We start from the raw sequence: 26565 nt of genomic DNA, 5'->3' as shown, positions 1-26565 counted from the left end.
GAGTCGGTGTATAGACAGAAAGAACATTCATGTAACGACCAGCAGCAAGGGGCATTCTCAATGTCATTGCACGGTCATTTATGTCTACTGGCTGTTCGATCTTGTCAATTAAGGAGTTCTTAACGGCAAAACCAACACCAGCCTCATGCCTCTCCTTTTCAGCTCTACCAAACCAGAAGATCGTGTAGCCTGACTCGTGCTCAACCAGTTGATCCTCACCTAGGAAATGTGTCTCAGAGTGCAGCAATGTCTATATTCGCAATTCCTCAGTCAAAATTGCAGTCTTCCGTTCTAGTCTTTTACCATTGTCAATAAGTGTTCTCACATCCCAGCAACAGAGATGGAGTGGGTGTCGTTTAGCATAATATCTTCTGTTCCTGTTGATATGGACAGCCATTGCCAATAGGACTTTTTTTTTTGACAAATGTCTGAGAAAGTATCTGTACAAAGATGTTATTCCAGAGATTTAGCTTTGTACAACAGCTAGTCTCTCTCTCTCGGTTCAAAATGTTGATATCCAGCAACAAGCAAGAACAAGATAGCCAGCAACAAATCAAACTGCGACCAGCTTAATGCAGGTACTGGTCTTCCGCTTTATATTTTTTTAAATCAGAGATTTGCTTCTCCTAGAGAGGTTGCCTTGACCATGGCTTTCTGGAGCCCTCTCCACCTCAGATAAAACAAATCCAACGCATGCAACATGTAAAACAAAGCCGTCATGAATCCTGGTGTTTTCTTTTGAATGTGTATATACACATACATACATACACATATACACATAATGATGGCAGATCAATTATTACATGCTTCCAGCATTTCAAGCCTATACGTGTCACAACTTTTCCATTGCCACAGGACTTTTTATTATAGACAAATGCCTGAGGGAGTATCTAAACAAAGATGACGTTACAGAGTTTTTAGCTTTGTATGACAGCTAAGTCTCTCTCTCGGTTCAAAATGTTGAGATCCAGCAACAAGCAGGAGCAAGATAGCCAGCAACAAGTCAAACTGCAGACCAGCATAATGTGGGTACTGGGCTCCTTTGTTTTTGTAAATCAGAGATTTTCTTCTCCTAGAAGGGTTGCCTTCACCACAGCTTATGGGAGCCCTCTGCCACCCACATACACATGGAAATAAACATGTACGTACACATACATGCATACACAGATGCACGTATACATACGTACGCAAGTACACACACATGCAAACATGCATATATATATACGCATGTACATACATATGCGTATACACACACGTACATGTAGAATATATATGAAGGAGCGTTCATGATGACGATGATGATGGGTAGTATGAATAATTGAATTTAACATAAAAAAAAGAAAAACAATCTAATATACACATTATGTAGAGGAGACAGACATTCACTTCACCGTTGCACAACTTTAAATTTAAGATGCGTCCATAACGGCACAAATTCTCAATGTTCATGACGATGATGATGGTTGGTACGAATAGGTGAATTTAACATGAATAAAAAAAGTATAACAATCCAAATATACACAGCACGTAGAAGAGACAGACATTCGCTTATATCAAATATATACATACACACACATGTATACATAATTACATACGCATATATATATATATACACACACACATGTATACATAATTACATATGCATATATATATATATATATATATATATATATATATATATATATATATATACACACGCCTCTGTTTAGTCTTGTCAGATTATGGATTTCTACTGAAAGGTGCCTGCATGTTAAATTATTATGGCCAGAATAACACAACCATCACACCTTCCAAGTCAGCACCGTTTTATTTCCGGTTGGAAGTATAAGTTCAGGACAACTGGAAACAATGCTGAGATAAGCGGAGAGTACACACGGTGCCTAGCCTTCCCAAATGGTTATCCATCTGGTACTGGCCAGACTCAACATTGCTTAACTTCAGTGATCTGGCTAGAACTAGTATGTCACCATGTTTATGCTGTGTATATAACAATAAAATGAATGATGAAAATAAAAATTCATTTAATTATAATTTTTATTAATTCATGAAATATTCAAAAACAAAAATAAAAAATTCTTATTCTTATATATATATGTGTGTGTGTATGTGTGTGTGTGTGTTATGTGATGTAAAAAATCTGGAACGGTGACAGATGAACAACAACAAATAATCGAAGACAATTTATGAAATATTTTTCTTAAAAAAAAAAAAAAAAAAAAAAAAAAAAATAGATATTTTTTTTTTCCATAAATCTTTCGCATAATTGAATTCAGGAAGATGGAAAATATTTCAATATTTCTGGAGAAACTTAACTAAAAAAAAAAAAAAGAGAAAAGAAAAAAAAAAAGCGTTTCTGTCTATGGAGAAAAAAAGTCCAAGTGGAAAGAAACTAAGATAGAATTTTTCATTTTATTTTAGTCAAATCTATATTTTTTTTTTTTCTAAAAAAATGTTAGGTTTCAAATTAAATTTTTTTTTTTTTTTTTTTAAATAATTAAAATCTGAGGAAGGAATCATCAAAATGACTAAATTAGCTAACTTAATTTGATCTTGCTAAATTAAAAAAATTAGGCAGATTTTAATTGAATATTTTTTGTTGTTTTATTTCATCAAAACAATGTATATATTAATGTTATTATTTTGTACCATTTATATTTTGTGTATGGATTTATATTTTTATTTTATCTATCTATATAATGTGAAATCGGTCACATTACATGGTTAGTAGGCAAGGAGGCTCGAATCCAAACTGTGTTCTTGCTTCATCAATCGGTCGATTCCATCTTTTAAAAAAGGGATGACAGGTAAATTATTTATATATATATATATATATATATATATATATATATATATAGTATTGGGACGATTAATCGGAATCCCAAAAAATCCGAACTTTTTTGGGGATGAAATCAGTACCGGAAAAATTTGTACCTATTTTATGATGCCAAAATCGATTCTTTTAATTAGCTTTTTTTATTTATTTTTTTTATTTGATTTTCTTTAAAGAAAAATCTGCTGTAGATAGTAATCATAAAATAATGAATATCTACTGATTTTAAACTATTAATAAAACTAAAATCAATAGATCATCCCTCACAAGTGTGTTTTTACGTTTGAGAAAATATAGGCACATTTAAGATGTGTTTTTACAGTAATCGTGAAAAATAACTTTATAGTTAAAGTTAAATATTTGGGGATGTATCTGAACCTGGAATTTAATACAGAATCAGAAAAAATATTGGAATCGTCCCATCCTTAATATATGTGCGTGTGTGTGTGTGTGTGTGTGTGTGTGTGCATGGCTCAAAGGCTAAAGAATGAAGGTGGAGAGTTGCATGTTTTGGTTTCAATTCTAGCAGCTGGCACAAGTCATATTTTTAGTTTTGATCTCACTACCACATATTGGGTTCAATATAATAATCAATAGAGAATTGCCTCTGTAATAATAAATGTGTAATCTGCATGAATTAAAATATCATATTTAAGCATATCTTATGACTGGGCAAGGCCAAGCGGCCTGCTAGTATTGATATATTAAGCCGATGATTTTGACTGAATCGTTGGAAAACTATATTTTCAACTTTGGTTTCTGCAGAAGCAATAGTCAGCCTGAAGACATCTAAGCAGTTCTAAGACATGCTGGATGCATCATGGTTAATGATATTTGGATAATCATTCTCCACTTGATAGCATAAAGGATGTCAAGGAATACAGTTCTCGTAGGCAAGGTTAGCAACAGGAATTTAAGTATACCTTTTGAGGAATTTATCACCCTGGCACCAAGTGGTGGTCGCCACAGGATCCCAAAAAATGATGTACGGTAGTCGCTTTCATCTTATTAGAAAAAGAAAGGCAGCATTCTGGTTATTCAGAATTTCAACTTATTTTAAGGGAGGTAACTAGTTTATAAAATATCAACATTTTTCTTATATACTTGAATTCAATGAATTGTTTAAGAAAAATTACAATATTGTTGCATTTTTAAATGTTTTTATTATTAAATGTTATTTAGAAAACTTATGTCAAATGAAGCAGTTGAAAAAGAAAAATCATTTTTTTTCTTACATTTCTTAATAAAATAGAGTTACTGCCCTTAGAACAATAGATTAAAATTCCGAATAACTAGTATTCTTAGTGTATCTTTCAGTGCTTATGGAGTTTAGCAAAGATTATATATATATATATATATATATATATATATATATAAAATGAATACAAAGAAAAACTGAGTTACGTGCCCGTTATGGAATGAAGTTCTCATAAAAGAAAAAAAAAAAAGAAAAAAAATTCTTAATTTGTTCAAGTAGTTTTCTTTTTTACAGAAGAAAATCAAATTTTAGTGAAATCCATCATGGCGCAACCATCTGGCAATTTCAGCTACAAAGGAGGGGGGGGGATCAGGAGAGATAACTCCAATGTATTCCAGAAATTTGTCAGAAAACACTCATGAAGTTTAATAATTTTATTAATAAATTTTTCGACGATTTTTTGAAAGAAAAAAATATTCAAAATAAAATTATTCAAAACTGTAAAAATAATCCCGTTTTTTGGCAAACTTCAAGAATTAGAAAGAGTAATCTTTCCTGCCCTCCTCTTCCTAGTTGGAATCGCCAAGATAGCTGCGCCATAGCTGGAATCGTCAAGATAGCTGTGATGAGTCTCACTAAAATTTGATTTTCCTCAGTACCAAAAAAATAAAACAAAAATAAAAACTACTTGATCAAATTAAGCGATTTTTTTTTTAATGAGAATTTCATTTTCCTCAGTACCAAAAAAATGAAACAAAAATAAAAACTACTTGATCAAATTAAGCGATTTTTTTTTTTAATGAGAACTTCAATCCATAACAGGCATGTACAACATTGTTTTTTCTTTATCTACATTTTCTAAAATATTTGCTAAACAGCATGAGCACCTTTTTCTGTTCCACAGAATAGCTTACCAGAGAAGGCAGCGATGATGCTTGCTATACCCAGGTTTAAAGTCACCTTGCAAAAACATTCAAACTGTACACATCTTCTGTCCTTGTACATAGCTTGTTGCACTTTATTGTTTCTTACCAATAAATTCGAACCCCCCCTTTTTTTTTTTTAATTATATACCTGTATACTCCTTTGTTATATTTAAAAAAAAAAAAAAAAGTTAATTCCACATTTATTGACTCCTTCCAATTACTTCAAATTTTTATTATTTTTTTTATATTCTTTAAAAATTTAAGTGCTTCATTTTTTTTGTTTTGTTTTTCATGGCAGCTTTTTTAATCTCATAGATTTGAAGATTTCCAAAATAACAAATAATTATTGCTGAACAAGACCGAGGAGTGGAATGTCTGGTATTTTCTGTCTATTGAATTAAATTTCCTATTATCCATAAAATGGAAAATATCTATGGCTTATATGTGATATAAAATAAAATATATTATGCTCTTAAAAACGCAATTGAGCACTTTAATCTTTTTTCCCCAAAACACTAGGTTATACTTTATATATAACTAACCTAAGTGCCCGGCGTAGCCCGGGAGTTTGAATGGTAGTAGGAAGGCAGGCTCGAACCCATGACACGAAGGCAGAAAAGGAAGTGAAAGAAAACCTGACGTCTTACCACTATACCATGACGCGACCAGAAGTTTAAAGCATTCAAATTTAGCGATATCAATCAACAAGATGACTTGCAGAAATGGTGTTGCTTTTAAATCTCTCATGAAGGTCGTTTTTAACGTGGGGGAAACCAGTCCCCCCCCCCAAAAAAAAGGGGGGGCACTGACAGTATCCAAATAAATAGTAATTGTCTCAGTATGAAGGTTTCCCCTACATTGACCAAGGACCAGTTACAGAGAATGGCGAAGGCTGGGAGTTGGCGGTTTGCGGTCGATTAATTTTGCTTTATTTATACCAAAAAGACCAAACAAACACTGGAAACGATTGCACAAAGGGAATTTTTTTAAACTCTATCAAAAAAAAAAAAAAAAAAAAAAAAATCTTGTGAATCTGGGATATTACGATCTAGGAAGTATAAGAAAACTTCTCCCGGAATCTAACCGATGCGAAAACCCCCACCGAAAAAGCCTTTTGTAGACATACAAAAATGAAATGTGCGTGCCCATTTTGCCTTTCATATATTAGACTAACAGGGGTGCCCGGCGTCGCCCAGGTGTTTAGAGGTGTTACAAAAAAAAAAACTTTTTTTTTTTTTAAATAAGGCTGGAACCCGTACCGCGAAGGAGGAAAAGAAGATGAAAAAAAGAGTCGGTAATTAACTTTTGCCAAGATTACAAACAAAACAAAAAAGCAAGAGAAGTCTTTCTCGCTAACCATTATGCCATAGTGGATAGCGAAATGAATGAGTTGGTAATTAGGTTAAGAATCACGCAGGCGCAGAAAAATCTGGCTAGAGGCCAGTTGAGCTTCCAGCTTTCTGCCATTTTATTTTTTTGTTTCCGCACGATGTTGGGGAAAACTAGCCCTCCCCCACAAAAAAAACTTTGGCAGTGCCCGAATAAATAGCAATTGTCTGATATGAAGGGTTCCCCCCCCCAGTGATCAAACCTAATTGACTTCAAAACATCCTGGCCAGGAAGGCCAGGCGGATGCCTTTGCTTCGATTAGTTTCACTTTATACGAGAAAGATAAACATTCAGAATGAGGAAATTTTTAAAAACTTGATCAAAATAAAGATAGAGACGATGTCTGTTTGCAAATCAGAGATATTACGATCTAGGAATTATAAGGAAACTTCTCCCGGTATGTAATTGATGCGAGAAGCCCGACGAAAAAAGCCTTTCGGACATACACAAACATGCACGCCCATTTTGCCGTTTATATTATAGACTAGCGGGGGCAGGGGGGGGGTACCTGGCATTGCCTGGGTGTTTGCAGGTGTGTGTAGGGGGGGGGGGAGTAAGTAATAACCCTGTTTAAATATTATAAAAAAGATGATGTTAAAAAATCGGAAAAATCAAAACGGGAAAAAAATGGCATAAATAAACCTGTCGGATCGAACCTGCAATCTTAAGATAACAACGCTGTATGTATAGGGGGGGTGGGGGTGGTAAACTGTTGCCCAGGTGTTTAAAGGTGTAAAAGAAAAAAAAAATAGTTTTGGTCGGGAGGCAGAATTTAACCCGGAAGCCTTGACGCGGAGGTGGAAGCAAAAGCCAACCACTTAGCCAGCTCGGCCACGAGTGAGAGTAATTGATTAGCGTGTTAAGTTAAGGCTTATAAAGCGAGTAAAATAGGTTTGATTGACAGGTAGACGCTAAATGAGGTCATCGCGGGATCGTTACGATGACGTGGCAGTATTTTTAGTTTTCGCTTCCTCCAGATGATGGTAGGAAGGGGGGGAAAGCAGCTCCCCATTGTCCAAATTGAATAGCAATTGTCTGATATAAGGAGAAACTCCACATAGATCAAAAGCTGATTGGACGTTTCGGCAAAAGCCGAGAACACAACCCGTTTGAATTTAGTTTCACTGTATTTATACTAAAAAGCAGGACAAACAGGGACAGAGCGAAATAGCGTGAATCTCATAAAAGTCAATGTAAATAAATCTAGAGGCGATCCGCGTTCCCAAATCCTAGATATTATTATCTGGGGGTATATAAACACTTCTAAGCGATAGTAACTCCCCTGGGACCGTCAGCGAAAAAAGCCTTTTCGAGACATACAAAAAATGCGTGCGCACATTTGCCTTTTATATATATATGGACTAGTGGGGGTGCCTGGCATTGCAAAAAAAAAAAAACAAAAAAAACAAATTAAAATTAAAACAGAAATTTAAAAAAACATTTTTTAGAAGGCAAGGAGGCTCGAACCCGAACACGCAATGTAAATAAAGGTGGAAAAGAAAGTGAAAGAAAACATGACATGTTACCGCTATGCCAAGATGGAAGTGGAAGTGAAAGCATTGAAATTTAGCAATGTCAACGATCACGCCAGAAAGCTAAACTGGCCTACAGCCAGTTAAGCTTTCAGCTGTATTTGCTTCACCACGATGTTGGGGAAAACCAGCTTCCCCTCTTAAGGGGGAGCTCTTGCAGTGTCTTAATGAATAGCAATTGTCTGATCAAAGCTGATTGACTGCCTTCGAAATGTACCGGCCATGAAGGATAGCGAGCTGATTCGATTCAATTCAGTTTCGCTTTATTTATACGAAAAAGACAAATAAACACTGGAAACCAGTTTTTTTTTTGTTTTTTGTTAAACTTGCTCAAAATAAATGTAGAGACGACGACCGTTTGCAAATCGTAGATATTACAATCTAGGGAGTATATAAAATGTTCTAAAACATTTTGGCTTTCATTTAGAAATCAATCTAATTAAAAAAAAAACAACAAAAAACAAAAACAAAACCTTTATGACGCACGTATCATACCTGTCATGTCATATTCCAAAAAATCATGTAAATTGATCAAGTAGTTGCTTTTTATTTTTCACATAGTAAATCAAATTTTATGAGTAAGTGAAAAGAAAAGACTGCCTCATGTTGCCATCTTAAAAAAAAAAACAAAAAAACAACAAAAAAATGAACAAGTGCTGACAAGTCCGCAATAATTCCAACATGTGAAATCTCAACCATGTAATGTGACCGATTTCACATTAATCACGTTAAATTGTTTAAAAATGATTTTCTTTATAAAAATAAAACTACTCTATCAATTTGTGATTTTTGGAATATGACATTTCTGTTCTGTGATAAGTACCTACATCATAAATATTTTTTCTGTGTGTGTGTTTTTTTTTTTTTTTTTTTAGAAGACAGGTTAGAGTTTGACCATTTTAAGGCGAATCAATCATTTTTGGTTTATATGATCATCCAAACACACACGTCGTTATTATACGCCTAGCTGAAGGAAAATAGGTAGATTTTCCCTCTTCTTGATATTACTACGTAAATAACCATGCAAATAGATCCAATGGGATTTGAACTTGGCATAGCTGGTTCCGTAGTCTGCAACAGTTTCTATTTGGTCAATTACGCACATACCTTCCAAGAAGGGCAGATAAATGCAACATAACATGAATGTGTTGTATATCAATTAAATATTACATGTTTAATAGATTGCGGTTAATATATGCAAAATTGCCCAGTTTACCATTGACACTATAAGATAAAGACACTGCTCACTGAACATGGCTGAACAAACGAATGCCACTGGAGAAAAATTAGTTCCTGTCCAGAATCCAATCTAAGAAGAAAAAAAAAAAAGGAAAAGAAAATCTTTTTGATTCATGTACTTGTCATAGAAAAAAAATGTCATTCTAAAAACCACATAAATTGATCAAATAGTTTTGTTTTTCTAGAGAAAATCATTTTTTTTTTTTTTTACAACATTTAGCAGTCAATAGTAAGCTGTAGCCATTATGAGGCTGATTTTGATCTCAAAAGTTTGAATTGAGTTGTCTTGCTTTATTTATTAAAGATAGTTGAATGAGACACACCATCTTGGCTTTCTTATAAAATTTAATTTTCTTAGTAAAAAAATAAAATAAAACTACTTGACAAATTTTTTTTTTTTTTTGGAATATAACATTTTCATTCCATGATGGGATACACACATCATAAATATTTTTATTTTATTATTTTTTTTTTTAATTAGGTTGACTTTTGGATAAGAACTGAAAAATTGTTTGACGTGTTGTGCAAGCATCGTGAGTGAGGCAACAAAAAGGTTAGGTCAATAAATTAGCAATAAATTGCAAGGAGTTTTTTCAGGTGCATAGGTAGACTTGGGCTTATAATGAAAATTTTTAGTAAAGAAAATGCAGAAAATAATGTATGTACCCGTCATGGAATGAAAATGGCATATTCCAAAAATTTACATACATTGGTCAAGTAGTTTTGATTTTGTATTTAAAAGAAGAAAAAATAAAAAATAAAAAAAAATTAAATCTTATGACTTGATCAATGTGAGAGAAACTAGTCACCATATTTGATTAAATTTGAAATTCATCCCTGGTTACCTTCCCTTTAACAATCTCTCCAAAAGCAGGTCTCACAATGGCTGCTAACAATACTTAATAGCTAAAAATCATAAAATTTGATTTTCTTATATATATATATATATATATATATATATATAACTACTTCATTTATTCGCATAAATTTAATATACGAAAGTATAGATTTATGCGTAAACTTTAAGTATTTACTTCAAAAGTGCTCAATACGTAGGTAGAGCTAGTTAGTAATTTATAAAATATATATGGCGATTAAGCTACATTGAATATTCTGCGTTTCATCCAACTATAGGATTCGTCAGGCTTATGCGCATAAGCCTGACGAATCCTATAGTTGGATGAAACACAGAATATTCAGTGTAGCTTAATCGCCATATATATTTTATAAATTACTATATATATATATATATATATATATAAAAACTTGATCAATTTTTATAATTTTTGGAATCATAAGATCTTCTCACCGCGGCAAGTACATCAAAGATTTTTCTCCATGTTTGTTTTCCCAAAGAAGTGTAAGTCTAAAGAAGCAACATTTTTTTCTACATTAAAACAATACTAAGTCTTTATACAATTGTTTTTATTTTATTTTATTTGTTTAAATTAAATTATGATACATTAAAGTTTGGATATATTTATGTTTTCCGAGCAGGGGGATGAGAAAAATATTTTTTATTAGACTTTTGCTTGTATGCTACATACCACAGTATTCTAAATTACAGGCTATGTTGAAAAGCACAGCTGAATTCTTATTGACAAATGTTCGATTTTCAGAGATTTTTTTTCTTCAGAAATTAAGTCAACTACACTTGAAAATAACATTCTTACACCTTCACTTGCAGATAAGATTTGTTGAAAGACAACTAAATGAAAAGTGTATTTTTTGTTGCGAAAACTGATATAAAATAAAAATTTATTCAACAATACAAAGGGAGGTAATTAAAATATCTGATAAAAAAAAAAAATGGGTTCTTCTCCATTATTGTAGGGCAACTCAAAAAAATAAAATATTGAATTTTAAGTGAAACCAATGGTATTCACCGAATTGTCATGCTGCATTAATGAACATATCCAAAAATTACAAAATATGATAAGATAGGAAATTTAATTATTAATAAAACAATTTTTTTAAATCAGTTTTCGAAGATAATTAGTAAAAACTGAATTTTGCTAAATTGGCCAAAGATTTTCAGTTTTCAGAAAAGATTTACTTCCCTTTTGTTACAATTAGAACTCTCCAGTTTCTCCCCCCCCCCTTTTTTTTTTTTTTTTTGCCAAACTCAATTTTCACTAATTGTCTTTGAAAACTGTTTTCATTGATAATTAATTTTCTACCTTACCGATTTTTGTAATTTTTGGATATGTTCATTGCTGTGACATGACAATTCAGTAGATACCATTGATTTCACTGGAGATTTAACATTTCAATTTTCACTACAATAACAAAGAACCAAAATTTGATCTATATACATATTTTCATTTTATTTATCTTTCAACACATCCAAGGATAAGATCAGCATCATCATCATTGATGTATGTAAAACGCACGTGAAATTAAATATGAGAATCTCATAGTCAAGTATGGAGCCAGAATGTTATTCTGTGTATTTTCAAATATAGTTAATTTTATTTTTTCATTTCTAAAACATTTAACAATATCTCTAGTCAGCAGTTTTTCTCAGCCAACGAAAGAAAGTGAATGTATTCATGGCTGAAAACTGGCATACTAATATTTGTCAGTAAACCTCCACCTGTGTTTCTCAGCTCTATCTTGTAGTATTAAAATGCTGTGGTGAATAGATACATATTTTTCCATTTAATTGCATTAAATTTATTAAAATCAGTTTTAACTGCGAATGACCAAAAAGCAAATGTAAATTCCTAAAAAAAAAAACAAAAAAAGAACCAAGTATTAAAAAAAAATTCAAAAAGAAAAGAAATATGAAAAAAAAAAGAAAAAAAAAAAGAACCAAGTATTAAAAAAAAATTCAAAAAGAAAAGAAATATGAAAAAAAAAAACAAAAAAAAAACAAGTATTAAAAAAAAATTCAAAAAGAAAAGAAATATGAAAAAAAAACAAAAAAAACAAAAAAGAACCAAGTATTAAAAAAAATTCAAAAAGAAAAGAAATATGAAAAAAAAACAAAAAAAAAAACAAGTATTAAAAAAAAATTCAAAAAGAAAAGAAATATGAAAAAAAAAAAAAAAAAAAAATGCTTGAAATTCTTGTACCTCGTTAAATTAATGCATTAAAAATACAAACATGATTCTTTGAATAATTCTTTTAAATTTTTCAATATGAAAAAAATACACCCCCCCCATACTTTCACAAGAATGCAAAATACGTTTTTTATTTTATTATTTTAAAAGAAAAAAAAAAGCAAATGTAAAAAAAAAAAAAAAAAAGGTCATTAAAATTTTCTTTTGACATTCTTGCAATACACTTATTACATTCAAATGGAAAAAAAAAAAATGAAGAAATCGTCACTTCCACTTCAAATAGAAACAGAACTGCTTCACCATTATAAGTTAATAATGAATTTTTGAATAAAAGCATCATTTTGTTGAATTTTTTTCTTTTAGTTCCAAAATTTAAATAACTGGATTTATTTGTTGTTATTTTTAATTTAGTTAAATCTAAATCTTTTTATAGACTTCCCTCCCACCGGGTGAAAAAAAAAAAAAAAAAAAAAAAAAAAAAAAAATGCAATTTTTAAGAAAAAAAAAGAAAAAGGAAAAACTATTATAATAGTCATAGAAACAACTAAAAAAAAGAAAAAAGAAAAAAAAGAAAAAAGAAAAAAATGCAATTCTTAAAAAAAAAAAAGAAAAACTATTATAATAGTCATAGAAACAACTAAAAAAAAGGAAAAGGAAAAACTATTATAATAATCATAGAAACAACTAAAAAAAGAAAAAGAAAAATAGAAAATGCAATTCTTAAGAAAAAAAAAAGGAAAAGGAAAAACTCTTATAGTCATAGAAACAACTAAAAAAAAGAAAAGAAAAACAAAAATTAAACAAATAAGTATTCAAAATTATTTATGAAATAATAAAAATGTGAGTAATACCTGAAGAGCAAAAAATATGCCACACTTATGCAAGGAAAATATTAACTCATCCACTAGATATGAATATCTTAGAAATATTATTTTGCTTCGGAATTTGAGATGCATAGTCATAATTTGTAATATTTGGACTACTTTTCTCATTTTCATTATTTCCACATTCGATTTCTGTAATTCCACACAGTCCAGACCCCTTTCGAGTGTATCTTTTTTAAACCCAGAAACCTATAAAGAATTTCAAACAAAACCCTTTTAATCCATGGGAATAGATTGCCTTTATTCTATCAAGGTAGAAATGTTAATATGTTATTCCTACTTATTATTATTGCCGGTAGTAAGGATCAAAACTGCTATATTCAAAAGACAAAACTCACCGAGAAATGATTCCTAATAAACACTTATCACTGCAACCTATCATAGAATTAAATACAATATGAAAGTCCATTAATAATTATAAATAGTAGCTTAGAACATCATCATATATATATATATATATATATATATATATATATATATATATATATTACACACATGTGAAAAGATTTTCAAACCATCCGAATCAACACCCACTATTCACACGCAATTTTATATCTCCAACGAAAAAAGAAAATTGTTTGATAAATGCTTATTAAGGCTGTTTATCAGATAAATAAAAAAAAGTTTATTTTAAAGAAACAAACAAAAAAACATCCTTCTGACTTTCTTAAATTTCTAATATAAGAAATTTAAGAAAGCTAAAACAATGTTTGTTTTTTCTTTAAAATAACTTTCTCTTTAATATATATACATACATATATATATATATATATATATATATATATATATATATACACGAGTAAAAAGCAGTACATATCTAAACCTCTCAATTTGTACTGGAATTGTTCACATGTACCCATAGCTTAACATAGCTTAACAGTTCAAGATTGGTTAGCAATCAGTTTTAAGTGACAGACTTCTGCAGATTAATGATTCAATCCTCATTACAAACAATCATTACTCTGTTCAGTCTTGAAAGATAATCGATACTCCCTATAAGGGTAGCTGTGAGACAAAGGTTTTGTAATCTCCAATCATACCGCCTCTGAATCGGCACGCCACTACTTGAATCCAGTGGCAAGAATCTTAGAACGACTGGAAACAATATGACAATAAGAGGAGATTACATAAATCTCTTGGTATTCCCAAATGGTCACACATTTTAATAATGACCAGGTTCAACTTTAATGATCTCATGGGAATCAGTGTGTCAACCTGATTATACCGTACATGCACAAGCAATAAAAACTAAGAATAACATATTTATTACCACTTCTAGTTGATTGTGACTGAAGGAACAAGAAAAATTTACCTTCCCCAACCTCCTAATGAATTAAATGAAGGATTGTTTGAAATTCTAAATTCTGTTCAGAGTTCAGCATGGAAATAAAAAAAAAGACATCTGTAACATTTTGAAAACAACTACAAAAACTAAGATGAGAATAGTAGTCCGAATAATCCAAATCACTTTGTTGTTCTTCAGAATCCAATAATGAAACAAAAAGAAAAGAAAAAAGGGGAAAAAAAAAGAAATGAAAAAAGAAAAAGGGAAAAAAGAAAAAGAAAAACAAAGAAAAAAGATTGTAATGAAAGAATAATGATGATGCTGCTGATGATGATGATTTTCTAGAAGACAACAGTTCTAGCATTATTCATCAAGGAATAGTCCAATTTTCTGTTTTTAAAAGAAGATGAACTTTGATAAATCGTTTATTGTCTAGGAATAACATTGCCCCCCTCCCTTCCCATATTAACATGCCTATATGGAAGAACATTATAAATCTTCCAGTAGACAAGTTCCTTAAACCATTTTTATTTAACCCCTTTTTTATATGACAAAAAAAAAAAAAAAAAAAATTGGGGTCAGTCATATACGAGGGTGGGAATTCTGAATGTCCAGTGCCAAATTTGTTTTGGTCAATTTGTGATGAATATATTAGAGTGCAAATAAAAAAATCAAAATATTTCATAACAAGTTATTTCTGAATGAAGGAGTGAGAAGGAGTAGAAAATATGGGAGTTTTTTTTGTTTTTTTTTCCTTCTTCAAATCAAATGCAATGTCATTTTTTTTTTTTTCTTGTCTTCTCTCCATTTTAAAATTTTGCTTGCCATATTTAACTCCCACCCGATCTGCAAACAATATCGTCCTTCCTGACTCTGCTGCTCATTTCTGTAAGGTGAGTAACTGGTCTTGATATTCAGTAAACAGACGTTGGAAGCTCAGATTCGATCCTATTATTGGTAAAATTTCAGCCAGGATATCTCTTTTTCTTAAACCCTAAAAAATAAAAAAAATTTTTTTTTTTTTTTATTAAAATAGATTTGAAGATGTTTGCTTGAAGCATTGTGCAAAGTGTGCAAGTTAAATTTTGGAGGTAGTGATCATGCAATTTAGTATAAAACACGATTCTTGTTCAGGAAAAAACCCTATTATATATATATACCCCCGATGAAACAAAAATATCAGTGCTTGTTAAGATAGAGTCAACAAATTGATTTTTTAAATGTCATTTTAAGCACAAACAATATTACATACTTAATTGTCACGTTAAAAATAGTAATATATCCAAAAATGGCGAAAACTCATTAAGTAGAACAACTGCTATTGGGTTTTTAGTAAAAAAAAAAAAAAAAAAAAAAAAAAAAATTCTCTCTCGAAAGACAATAAATATTGCAGCAGCCATGAAAAAGTAATCTAAAATATTCATTTTGGAGTTATGCCTCCTGCATGTAGATTCCTATCTAAGAAGGATGCCATTTTACCTGGTTTTCTAAGAAGGATGCCATTTTACCTGGTTTTCTAAGAAGAATGCCATTTTACCTGGTTTTCTAAGAAGAATGCCATTTTACCTGGTTTTCTAAGAAGAATGCCATTTTACCTGGTTTTCTAAGAAGAATGCCATTTTACCTGGTTTTCTAAGAAGAATGCCATTTTACCTGGTTTTCTAAGAAGAACGCCATTTTACCTGGTTTTCTAAGAAGAATGCCATTTTACCTGGTTTTCTAAGAAGGATGCCATTTTACCTGGTTTTCTAAGAAGGATGCCATTTTACCTGGTTTTCTAAGAAGGATGCCATTTTACCTGGTTTTCTAAGAAGGATGCCATTTTACCTGGTTTTCTAAGAAGGATGCCATTTTACCTGGTTTTCTAAGAAGGATGCCATTTTACCTGGTTTTCTAAGAAGGGTGCCATTTTACCTGGTTTTCTAAGAAGGGTGCCATTTTACCTGGTTTTCTAAGAAGGATGCCATTTTACCTGGTTTTCTAAGAAGAATGCCATTTTACCTGGTTTTCTAAGAAGGATGCCATTTTACCTGGTTTTCTAAGAAGAATGCCATTTTACCTGGTTTTCTAAGCAGAATGCAAAAAAAAAAATACTTTTAACTATAAATAACTTTATACTTTCTATTTTTTGTAATTTTTGGATATATTACTATTTTCAGCATGACAGTTCATATTTTAAAAAAATGATCTATCATCTATTTCTTAACAAGTACCAAAATATATTAAAAAAAAATCACAAATTGATCAAATAGTTTTCATTAGTATAGGGTAATATTAAACCTACTTATTTTTGTCACGTGTATATAAGAGAATATAAATTTCAAACATGTGTCTGTAGTAGGTATAAAAATAATTATTAGTATTTAAAAAATCATAAGGCTACTTCAAGAAATAAAAAATGTGCCCTCTTTAGGGAATTGAGGACAAGCAGTTAACCTAAACACAATTACAATATTCCAACTTTCTGTAATTGAGTACTCATCGACTGTTTACTATTTATGTCTGCTAATTTGGCATCCTATGTTAATTTCTAATAATATGGAGTTAAAACACCAGCCTACAAAATCAAGGCTGCATTTCAAACAGATTTCAGAACCCTCTCTCCCAACTGGCAGTAATTATCTCTCACACCGAAGAGAATATAAGTTTGAAACATATGTCTGTAGTTATAAAAAAAATTTGTTACTAGAAAGGAGACCCGATGTTGTCCGGGATTGAATGAGAACTAACAAATGTTTCACTATTCCATACTTTTATTGTCATCGAAATCGGTGAAAATCGCCCATTTTTTTTAATCAAATCGATTGATTGCCTGTTAGCCCTCTCTCTCGCAGTGTACTGGGAAGAAGCTTCACATGCTTCCCAGCAGTGATTTAGTCCACAATACATTATAGTCTACATTGCATTGTAGAGAATCTGTCAACTTTATAAAAATTATCTGTACATAATGGCTTCACTTAAAAGTTTCAAATAGAAGAGTAAAGAATCATAGTTCAATTGTGCTCTAAACAGAAAGATCCGTTTCAAATATGACCCTGTCTTATAAAAGAATTTACAGTTGATTTTATAGGCTGGGCCTTTCTGCTTGTGCAGTGATAAAATTTCTAAAATGCATTTGTGATGTTAGGTTGTATAAAAGTGTTGACTTTGGTTAAAATCAGACTTCCTTCATTATTTTTTTTTAGATTATCTATACTTATCAGACGCATTCCAATACAAGACCTACATAAGAATACTCCCAAACACATCAAGTACCTTTGTGTGAAATTTTCTGTTTCCGAGTCCATAGGGATAGCCTCTCTTACACACAAAGTTCCTTTTATATAATAGTATATATGTATAACACGGAAAAAAATTTTTTTTTTTCTCAAAATAAGGAGCTGAATCATGTATTTCAGATAAAGGTTAATAATAAATATGTCATTACGGTAAATTCATTGATTATGCAATAAATCTGCATTCAAACGCATAAAAGCATTCAGGCTTGTATTATGCATTTCTGACTACTGGATGATCCACAAAACAGCAGGAAATATAATACATATTGATTGCTTAATTATATAAGCAAAATGTAATTAAATATATACTTTTTTTTTATTTATTTATTTTTTAATTACATTTTCACCCCAAACAAGGCACATTGCCACTTGGATGTAGGGGGCTACTATCAGGGATTTAAGTTGCAAGGACACTATGTAGGGAGTTTAGCAGCAAGATGTCTATTCACATTACACTTGAACTTCTGCATGTCAGTACAGTTGGGGAAGCAGGAAACCGGAAGAGAATTCCAAAGTCCTGCAGCTTTGGGGAAGAAGCTATTAGAGTAAAAGGCTTTCTTACATCTAAGGATCTCAACTGTGTAGGGGTACTTACCACAATATGTTCATCCCAGTTGTCTTTTCGATTTTTCACATATCCAGGACCAAGGAGTTCATCACAAATTTCTCTTAACTTTGGTTCAATACCTGAAAACATAAAAAAAATAAATAAACACCAATACTAATACCTATCGTGCTTAGACTTGTTTATATACGTACCATAGAAAATAGTCTGTGACATAAAAACATTTAGAATGAATTCTTTTTTTTTTTTTTTTTTTTTTTAATGTTAACATGGAGTAATTGACACTTTCATTCTAATTTAATACATTCAAACAAAAGGGGAAGAAAAGCCAAGGGTGAGATGGGAGGAGAGAAGAAATAGGGTAAAAGAGAGGATAGTGAAAGATAGAGGAGTGAAGAGGGGTTGAAAGAGAGGGGAGTTTTAAGAGAAACATGTTGCATGCACATTTTAGCTCTTCTATTTTGTTGTTCATTCTCCCAGATAATATTGTAGCCTTGCTAGTATCAAACATTGGTACTTATGCAGAGAAGGTACCATACTGAAATACTAACGTGTGTATGTTTGTTCCAAATTTTAATGAATTAATACTAGTATTATATTAATCAGATTAATTGTTCTCATCGAGTGTTATCTGCACAACATTTCAGCCGATGTGACCTTCGTCAGGTGTAAAAGTTGCCATGTTTTACTTTAACATCTAACAAAAGGTCAGAGGTTACATCAACCAAAACCTTGCGAAAATAACACTGAAGATGAGAACAATTGTCCGATTAATCTAAATGATACAAACATTCATATCCCCCTCTCAAAAATTCAGAACTGGAATTAATATTTGTCTGCAAAACTCAGAATCGACCTGGGAGTAACAGTAAATAAGAGGCAACACTCAAAATTGACGCAACTTAACGGCATACCCAGGACACCAAAAGTCTGGAAGAACAGTATAATCATGATTGGAGAAAACTTTTTGCTTGACACAGAAAGCTATATCAGGTAGAGCTCATAGTGCGTTGTGATATAAAACTTGCTTCTCAGTTTTGGAAAGACTTTAATAATGTAAAGTTTTCAACCTGCTGCTATCTGTCTTACTCCAAAATGCTTGAAATAGAAATATTAAAATAATATTCACTATGTTCATCTCCCTTCCACGACGGGAAGATGTGACACAAGGGTCGGGAAAGTAGAATATGAAAATTCAGCGCTCTAAAGGAAGAGCACTCTCGAGCAAAAAAAAAAAAAAAAAGACTGCATGCCCTCTGCATTTCTGGTAGAAGCGCCTCAGGCGATCAGCCCCCCCCCCCCAAAAAAAAACCCTCCCCATCTTGAAGGGTAAGAAAGCAAAGCCTGGGAGAGTGGACCCGCTAGAACTGCAAAGAACCATGACCATGTCCATACATACAGTTACCTCAACACGACTTGAAATAATACTCACTTTATCTACAAATTGAAAAAGCGTTCTTTTAATAACTATTTTTTATTTTTTTTACATGGAGGTCCCCACTTATCAAGGCCTGGAAGGCACTCCGGGATAAGGGTTATTGTGTGTACAATAATCAATAGGATAGCATCGTAGTAATCATTAGTATTGGAGATTTGATAGTGTCTTAAGGGGGCGGTTTGTCAGGAATTTGTTTATGTTGGACTTGAAGACATATCAGTTGTAGTCAGCTGAGAAACAGGCAAACGGAAGAGAGTTCTACAGTCGTGCACTTCTAAGAAAGAAGCTCTGATCATGGAATCTACGTTTGGATTTAGGCACAGATAAAGAGTGGGGAAAATTAATGACAGTAGTTTCAGATAAACGGGTGTTTTTCGTGAAAAATTGGTGAGGGAGGACCAGAGATTGGAGCTCAGACAAGCACTTGTTATAGAAATAACAATAAAACAAAGACAGGCTTGCAACGTCTCTTCTGTGGGAGAGAGGCTGCAGGGAAGAGAAAAAGGCATCCCCCACTAAGCCACAAAGTCTATTTTGTACTCTGTTAAGGCAGGATAGGCTATTTTTAGCAGCTCCTGCCCAGATGTGGCAGCAGTATTCCATCCTTGGATGTACTTGACTTTTATACAGATAGAGAATTGCATCAGTAGTGAGCTATCTACTGGAGCAGTAGAAGAATTCCACCATTTTCCCAGCGTCCTTGGCAACAGACCTGATGTATGTGTTCAATCTTGATTTTATTTTTCTTTCATTTAAAGTGGCCACTGCTTTTCCAGTTGATACCAAACCTTCTGACCAATTCCGGACACCACCCTCTTGATCTTTCAAACACAGCATGAGGCGGATGGTGAATTGGCTGACCGGTACTTGTGAATCTTAATCAAGGCATTAAAAAAAATGAAAATATCGAAAAAAGGTTATGAAATAGTTTACTGTTGATTTTATAGGCTGGGCCTTTCTGCTTGTGCAGTGATAAAATTTCTGAAATGCGTTTGTGATGTTAGGTTGTATAAAAGTAACATATCCGTTATGGAACAAAGTTCTCAGAAAAAAAAAATTTCATCAAGTAGTTTCTTTTTTACAGCAAAAAAAAAAAACAATTTGTTATGATACCAAGAAAAAGGTCTGATTTTTAGGAGGAAAAGCTAGTATTAAAGATGGGGAGGAAGTGTTGGCGCTTTAAATTGAGTTATCTCCCCGTGGTGTGTTAAAAAAATTCCAACATGGCTGACTTCAACATGCTCTCATAAGAACGTGTTTTTCTGCTGTAAAAAACTACTTGATCAAATTAAGTGAAATTTTTTTCCGGAGATCTTCAGTCCCAAACGGACACGTACAATATAACCTTTTTTTTTTTTTTTTCCTCGATATTTTCATTTTTTAATGTTTTGATTAAACTGTACAAGTACCGGCTGACCAAAATGTTTTGAATATTCCAATCTTTGTCGACAGATTACTAGTCTTCAACCAGGTACCAATGGCTTACAGAAAACTTATATATATATATATATATATATATATATATTGCTGTATCTGCTAGACACACCCAGATTACAGCCATTTGGCCATCCAGGAATTCGGAAAAGGTCTGAGATAGCTATCAGTTTTCATTAGCATGTAAGACTAGTGGAAAAAATATTGGTCTCAGTTATTATAATCCAGACCTTTTCCTAATAACTGGATCAAGAGACATACAAAACCTGGGTATCTCCATGTATCATATTTAAATAAAATAATATTGGCTCTTGTTTGACTTATAATCTATAATTGACCACTTTTATAGTTTTTTTCTGCTAATAGGAGATGCACACACGACATATATATATATATATATATTAGTCATGTGTGCATCTCCTATTTCTTGTTTCATTTCCAACTAGGCCAAAAAGCTGCCGAGACAGCTCATGATATCAATGGTCAATGATGCATTTGGCTCAGGAACCACTAACGAACGTGTGGCACAATAGTGGTTCAAGAAATTTCACAATGGTGACGAGAGCCTCAAAGATGCAAATGGTCACAGATGGCCGACTGCGGTTTATAACAAACATTTGTAAGCCTTAATTGAAGCCGATCCTCACAAAACCACATGACAAGTTGCTGTTGAACTCGAGGTTGACCACTCAACAGTTGTTTGTCATTTAAAGCAAATAGGGAAGTCAAAAAAGTTGGGTAAATGGGTGCCGTATGAATTGAACGATAAAAAAAAAAAAAAATCATCATTTTGAGGTGTCTTCTATGCTCCTTCTGCGCAACAAAAACGACCTTTTCTCCAGCAGATTGTGGTACGTGATGAGAAGTGGATCCTCTACGACAACCGGCGACGTTCAGCACAGTGGTTGTATGTCGGAGAAGTTGAAATTGCACCAAAAAGGTTATGGTGACTGTTCGGTGGTCTGCGGCCGGGCGAAACAATCACGTTGGAGATTGGTTGGTTTGGTTGTTTTACGGCATATAAACCCTTTTTAGGTTATTCAATGCCAAATCCAGTGATTTTGAAGAACAATTTTTTTAATATAATATATTTGGGTTTTTTTTCAAGTCGGTTTCTATTTAACCCATAGTTGGGACCCTAACAGGTACTACCACTCCGGGTTAGAGTGGACTTGGGAGCAATGGCAAGGGTAACTCCACACTCCCCAAAACCCGCAAACTTGGGACTCACCATCAGATATAGTTTAAGGTCATATCCAGGACAGATTACGTCGGAGAAGTACTGCCAACAAATGGACAAAATGCACCAGAAGCTCCAACGTATGTGTCCGAGATTGGTCAATATGAAGTGATCAATTCTCCATGACAACGCTCGCCTGCATATTGCTCAATTGACCCTGCAAAAGCTGAATAAATTGGGCTATGAGACTGCCTCATCTGCCATATTCACCTGACCTCTCGCCCACCGATTATCACTTTTTCAAACATCTCAACAACTTCCTGCGCAAAAAATGCTTCAAAAGCCGAGATGATGCCAAATCAACCTTCAATGACTTCATTACTTCCAGAACTCTGGATTTCTATACTAACTTGTTTCTTGTTAGCAAAAATGCGTTGATTCTTATGGTTCTTATTTTGATTAATAAAATCTTTTATAAATGGAGTTATGATCTTTCGAAACCAAAAAAATGACAATTTTTGCACCAACCTAATATTTAAGTCAGAATTGTTTTCCGTGATGTAAGTGTTATTTAAATTTAAAAAAAAAAAAAATGTATGAAATATGTTTATAAACCAAATTACAATGTAATACTATGTAAAAAAACAAATATTTGTTTATTTTACATAATATTGCATTGTAATTTAGCTTATAAATGTATTTCATACACATTTCATTTTAAATATTATTTTAAACTACCAGTAAAGCTAAAAGCTAGATCCCCTCCCCACACGCACAAGTGTGTTTTTACATTTGAGAAAATATTTGCACATTTAACTTGCGTCAGGGGAAAAAATAACTATTTTATCATTAAATGTTTAGAGATTTATAAAAAATCGGAATCGGGAATTTAGTATGGAATCTGTAATTGTATCTGAATCGGGAAAAATATTGGAATTGTCCCATCACTTTAATTACTACAATACCCTTCCCAGGATGGGTATAAACAATAAATATAGCATTAGTTTTAAATTTTAATGGCTGGCTACACTCATATATATATATATATATATATATATATATATATATATGTGTGTGTGTGTGTGCGAGTGTGTGTGTCTGAAGAATATATATTCCAAAATTTAGAATGATTCATTGGTTTTGGAATTTATCCTAAAGAACAAAATACATAATATTATATATATGTGCAACCTTCCTAAATTTATGTTTCCTGGAATATATACATTTCAAAATTCGTAACGATCTGTTCATTAATTTAGATTACCACACACACACACACACACACCTACCATAATATATAATAAAAAAATTGAACTCAAACAAAATATCTCTCTTCCCTCCTGATTAATCATAGCGATGTCTATATAGTTACAGTTGGTTTTAATGACTGTCACCAGATGTCGTTTGTAAGAAAAAAATTATTATCATGAAACTAACCTTCTTGAACCAAATATCGGATGTAGGTAAGAAGCCAGAATTTATATTCTGTCGATGATTTGAGTGCTAAACAGGCAGCCACTTGATTAGCTAAGTGACTCAGTGTAGAAGACTGGTGGATACTGTTTGCGGAGCGGTACATTCTGCTCGCCTGCGAGCCAGATCTGAAAGAAAGAGAAAATAAAATGAAATTAAAAATAAAATATATATATACACAGAAAAGAAAAAATAACTAACTAAAAAAAATAGATTTATCTAAAGAAAAAATTAATTAAGCTAATTATCTATCCTACCCAACATGGCTTGACAGGCTTTTTACTTACAGTAATAATTTTTGTAACTGAAATTGGATTCTTTGCCTGCAAAAACGAAGTGTTTGTTTTATTTCTTTAATATGGAAGAATTCTTTTGGTGTGTGTGTGGGGGAGGGGGGTCTAGAATTCTTCCATAAAGAAACAAAATTATAGAAAAATCTGCATGATGTACATATCTGTGATGAATATAAATTCCAAAAATATCACATAAATTGATCAATTAGTTTTATTTTAATAAAGACTATCAATCTTACGCGATTAATAGGAATTTGTAGCCATTACAATATACCTAACATAAAATATATCTAACAAGTTTGAATTAATGAGTTAGCCCCCTTTGTTTTTGTTTCTAGATTGTTTTTAAAATGGTAGACAAGACTGCCGATACTCATAAAATTTTATTTTATTTATAAAAATAAAACTACTGGATAAGTTTACATGAGTTTTGGATTATGATATTTTTGTTTTGTCACAAGTAGGTATACCATACAGATTTTTTTTTTTCTTCATTTTTTTTTTTTTTTTTTTTTTTTTAAATATAAGGGATGGGGATATTCTGAACAAGAACCAAAACGATGTCATTTTATGAAAAAAAAAAGAAAAAAAAAAGTAAAAAGAAAAATAATAGAAAAAAGATTTATCCTCTTTAAAGAAAGTAAAGAGTCAACCATTTATTTTTTCCCCCTGTAACTCCAATAAAAAAAAAAAAAAAAAAAATGATTCAGAATTTGCAGATCGGAATTGAACACAGGCTGACATCAATTTGGCCACTGCGTTAACGTTATTAATACTCTGATTATGAAATATGTACGGGTTAAATGATAGTGTGTGTGTATGTCAAGTAATATTGAACTGAGGAGAATCACTTATCAAAAAGGAAGGAGAGGGAAAATATTAGCAATGAAAAGAAAATATTTTAATTATAAAGAGTAGAAAATAAACCTTTAATTTATTTCCTGAAACCTTGTAACTCTCACTTCCCTTATTTTGTCCTTTAGTTCTCGCATTCCATGAGTGATGTTTCTGATAAAAAGGGGGAGAATTGCTGTTTTCCGGGTCAGAATCTATTCCATCTAACACTTATCACTGACTAATTTTAAACTATTTATTTTATTTATTTTTTTCTTTAGTTCCTTAAATCAAGTGGCTTCATGTCTTGTCTGGAGCAATTTCCATAAAAAGAGGGAGAGGTAAAAAAAGAGAATGACAAATTAGATCCCCCCCCCCCCAGATTTCTACATTCATGGTATCATTGGTGACAGAAAGAGGACTTAAGATTTTGAAAATTTTAGCTTACTCCCACTATATGTCTAATCAAAACAAAAATGGTTGATTGGATCCAATATCAAATTTGGTGAAAGAAATTGGAAATAAATTTTTTGTTTTTGAATCTACCTTACCAAAAACCAAAAATTTCCATGAACAACAAAGTTTCTTTCCTAGAACATCCATCGGTGGAATAAATTACCAATCAACTATACTATGGTCATCTTCAAGTCTAAGTAATCTTTTGTTCATCCCCCCCCCCATTGTTATCCCAGCTGGCTGCAGCATGGTTGTCTTCAAGTCTAATGTGAACAAATACGTGTTGAGCTGTCCTCTTGAGTAATTTTTTGTCCAGTCCACCAATTGACTTCAATCCTGTTGTGACGGTCTTCATCGTCCAACTGGACTTGACCCATTAATAAAACACACCCACAAAGATAAATATTTACCAAAACTGACCGACTGAAAAGTATGCACCGGTTGTTAAGAAATGTATAAACAAAAAGAAAAAAAAAATAGTGGGAAAACAATCTTCACTTTATATTTAAGAAAAAAAAAATGTATTTTTTTTCATTTTCTAGATTAGGGATAAAAAAATTCCTCTATTAAAAAAAAAATTGTTGCTGTTATATTCTATCAGGGACTGCTTTCAGTGTTTTGTTATGATTAAGAAAAGTAATGAAGATAAGAACTCTGATCAAACATGAAGGAAGAATCAGCTGTATCAAATTGTTTGACAAAGCAATGTTAGCTCAAATGATATTTTTTTTTGGTGTATAATAAAAAAAACAACTATTTTGTAAAATTAAACGTGTGCTCTTTTGATTAACTTTTCAGTGAATATATTTATTTTATTTTTTCAATCACATAATTAGCCAAGATTAGTTTGCAACTCTTTTTACACACAAAATGTCTATAAAGAGTTTTCCAAAGAATAAAAAACAGACACAAAAAAAAAAAAAAAATGTAGAGAGTTTTATAAATAAATTCAAAACCAAACCAAAAGAATATAAAAATGAAAAAAATTAATCTTTTTTTATCAACAAAAGAAACAAATCTATATAAATAAAAATATAAAATGTATGTTTGTCTGTAATCGATAATCCAAATAACCACTGGACTGATTGCCTCAACATTTTTTGGTATAGTATTTTCATCGTATCCATGCATGTTTTTATACATTTCTTTTTAATTATAACATTATACTTAATTTTTATTTAATAAATTAGGTGGTTTTCTTTGTAACGATGTGGCTATATTTTTTTTTTATTTGGGGAAATATCACCACTCACCGGTGATTCACCA

At 31.8% G+C, this 26565-nt stretch overlaps 1 protein-coding gene across 1 annotated transcript in view; it reads right to left on the bottom strand.

Moving 5' to 3' along the window:
• Positions 1-14755: 14755 nt before the first annotated feature.
• LOC145268287 (protein HIRA-like) overlaps positions 14756-26565 on the bottom strand; it is a 191929-nt gene continuing 180119 nt past the window's right edge. The window contains exons 27-29 of the mRNA XM_080123694.1: positions 23681-23844; positions 18222-18313; positions 14756-15342 (exon numbers count right to left, since the gene is read on the bottom strand). Coding sequence (XP_079979820.1) covers positions 15229-15342; positions 18222-18313; positions 23681-23844 — 370 coding nt within the window. The 3' untranslated portion in view covers positions 14756-15228. The remainder of the gene's footprint in view (positions 15343-18221; positions 18314-23680; positions 23845-26565) is intronic.

This window comes from Euprymna scolopes, chromosome 43 (genome assembly GCF_053919585.1).
Source record: "Euprymna scolopes isolate OS-2025 chromosome 43, ASM5391958v1, whole genome shotgun sequence".
Taxonomy (NCBI): domain Eukaryota; kingdom Metazoa; phylum Mollusca; class Cephalopoda; order Sepiida; family Sepiolidae; genus Euprymna; species Euprymna scolopes.
This window is presented reverse-complemented; position numbering and strand designations above follow the sequence as displayed.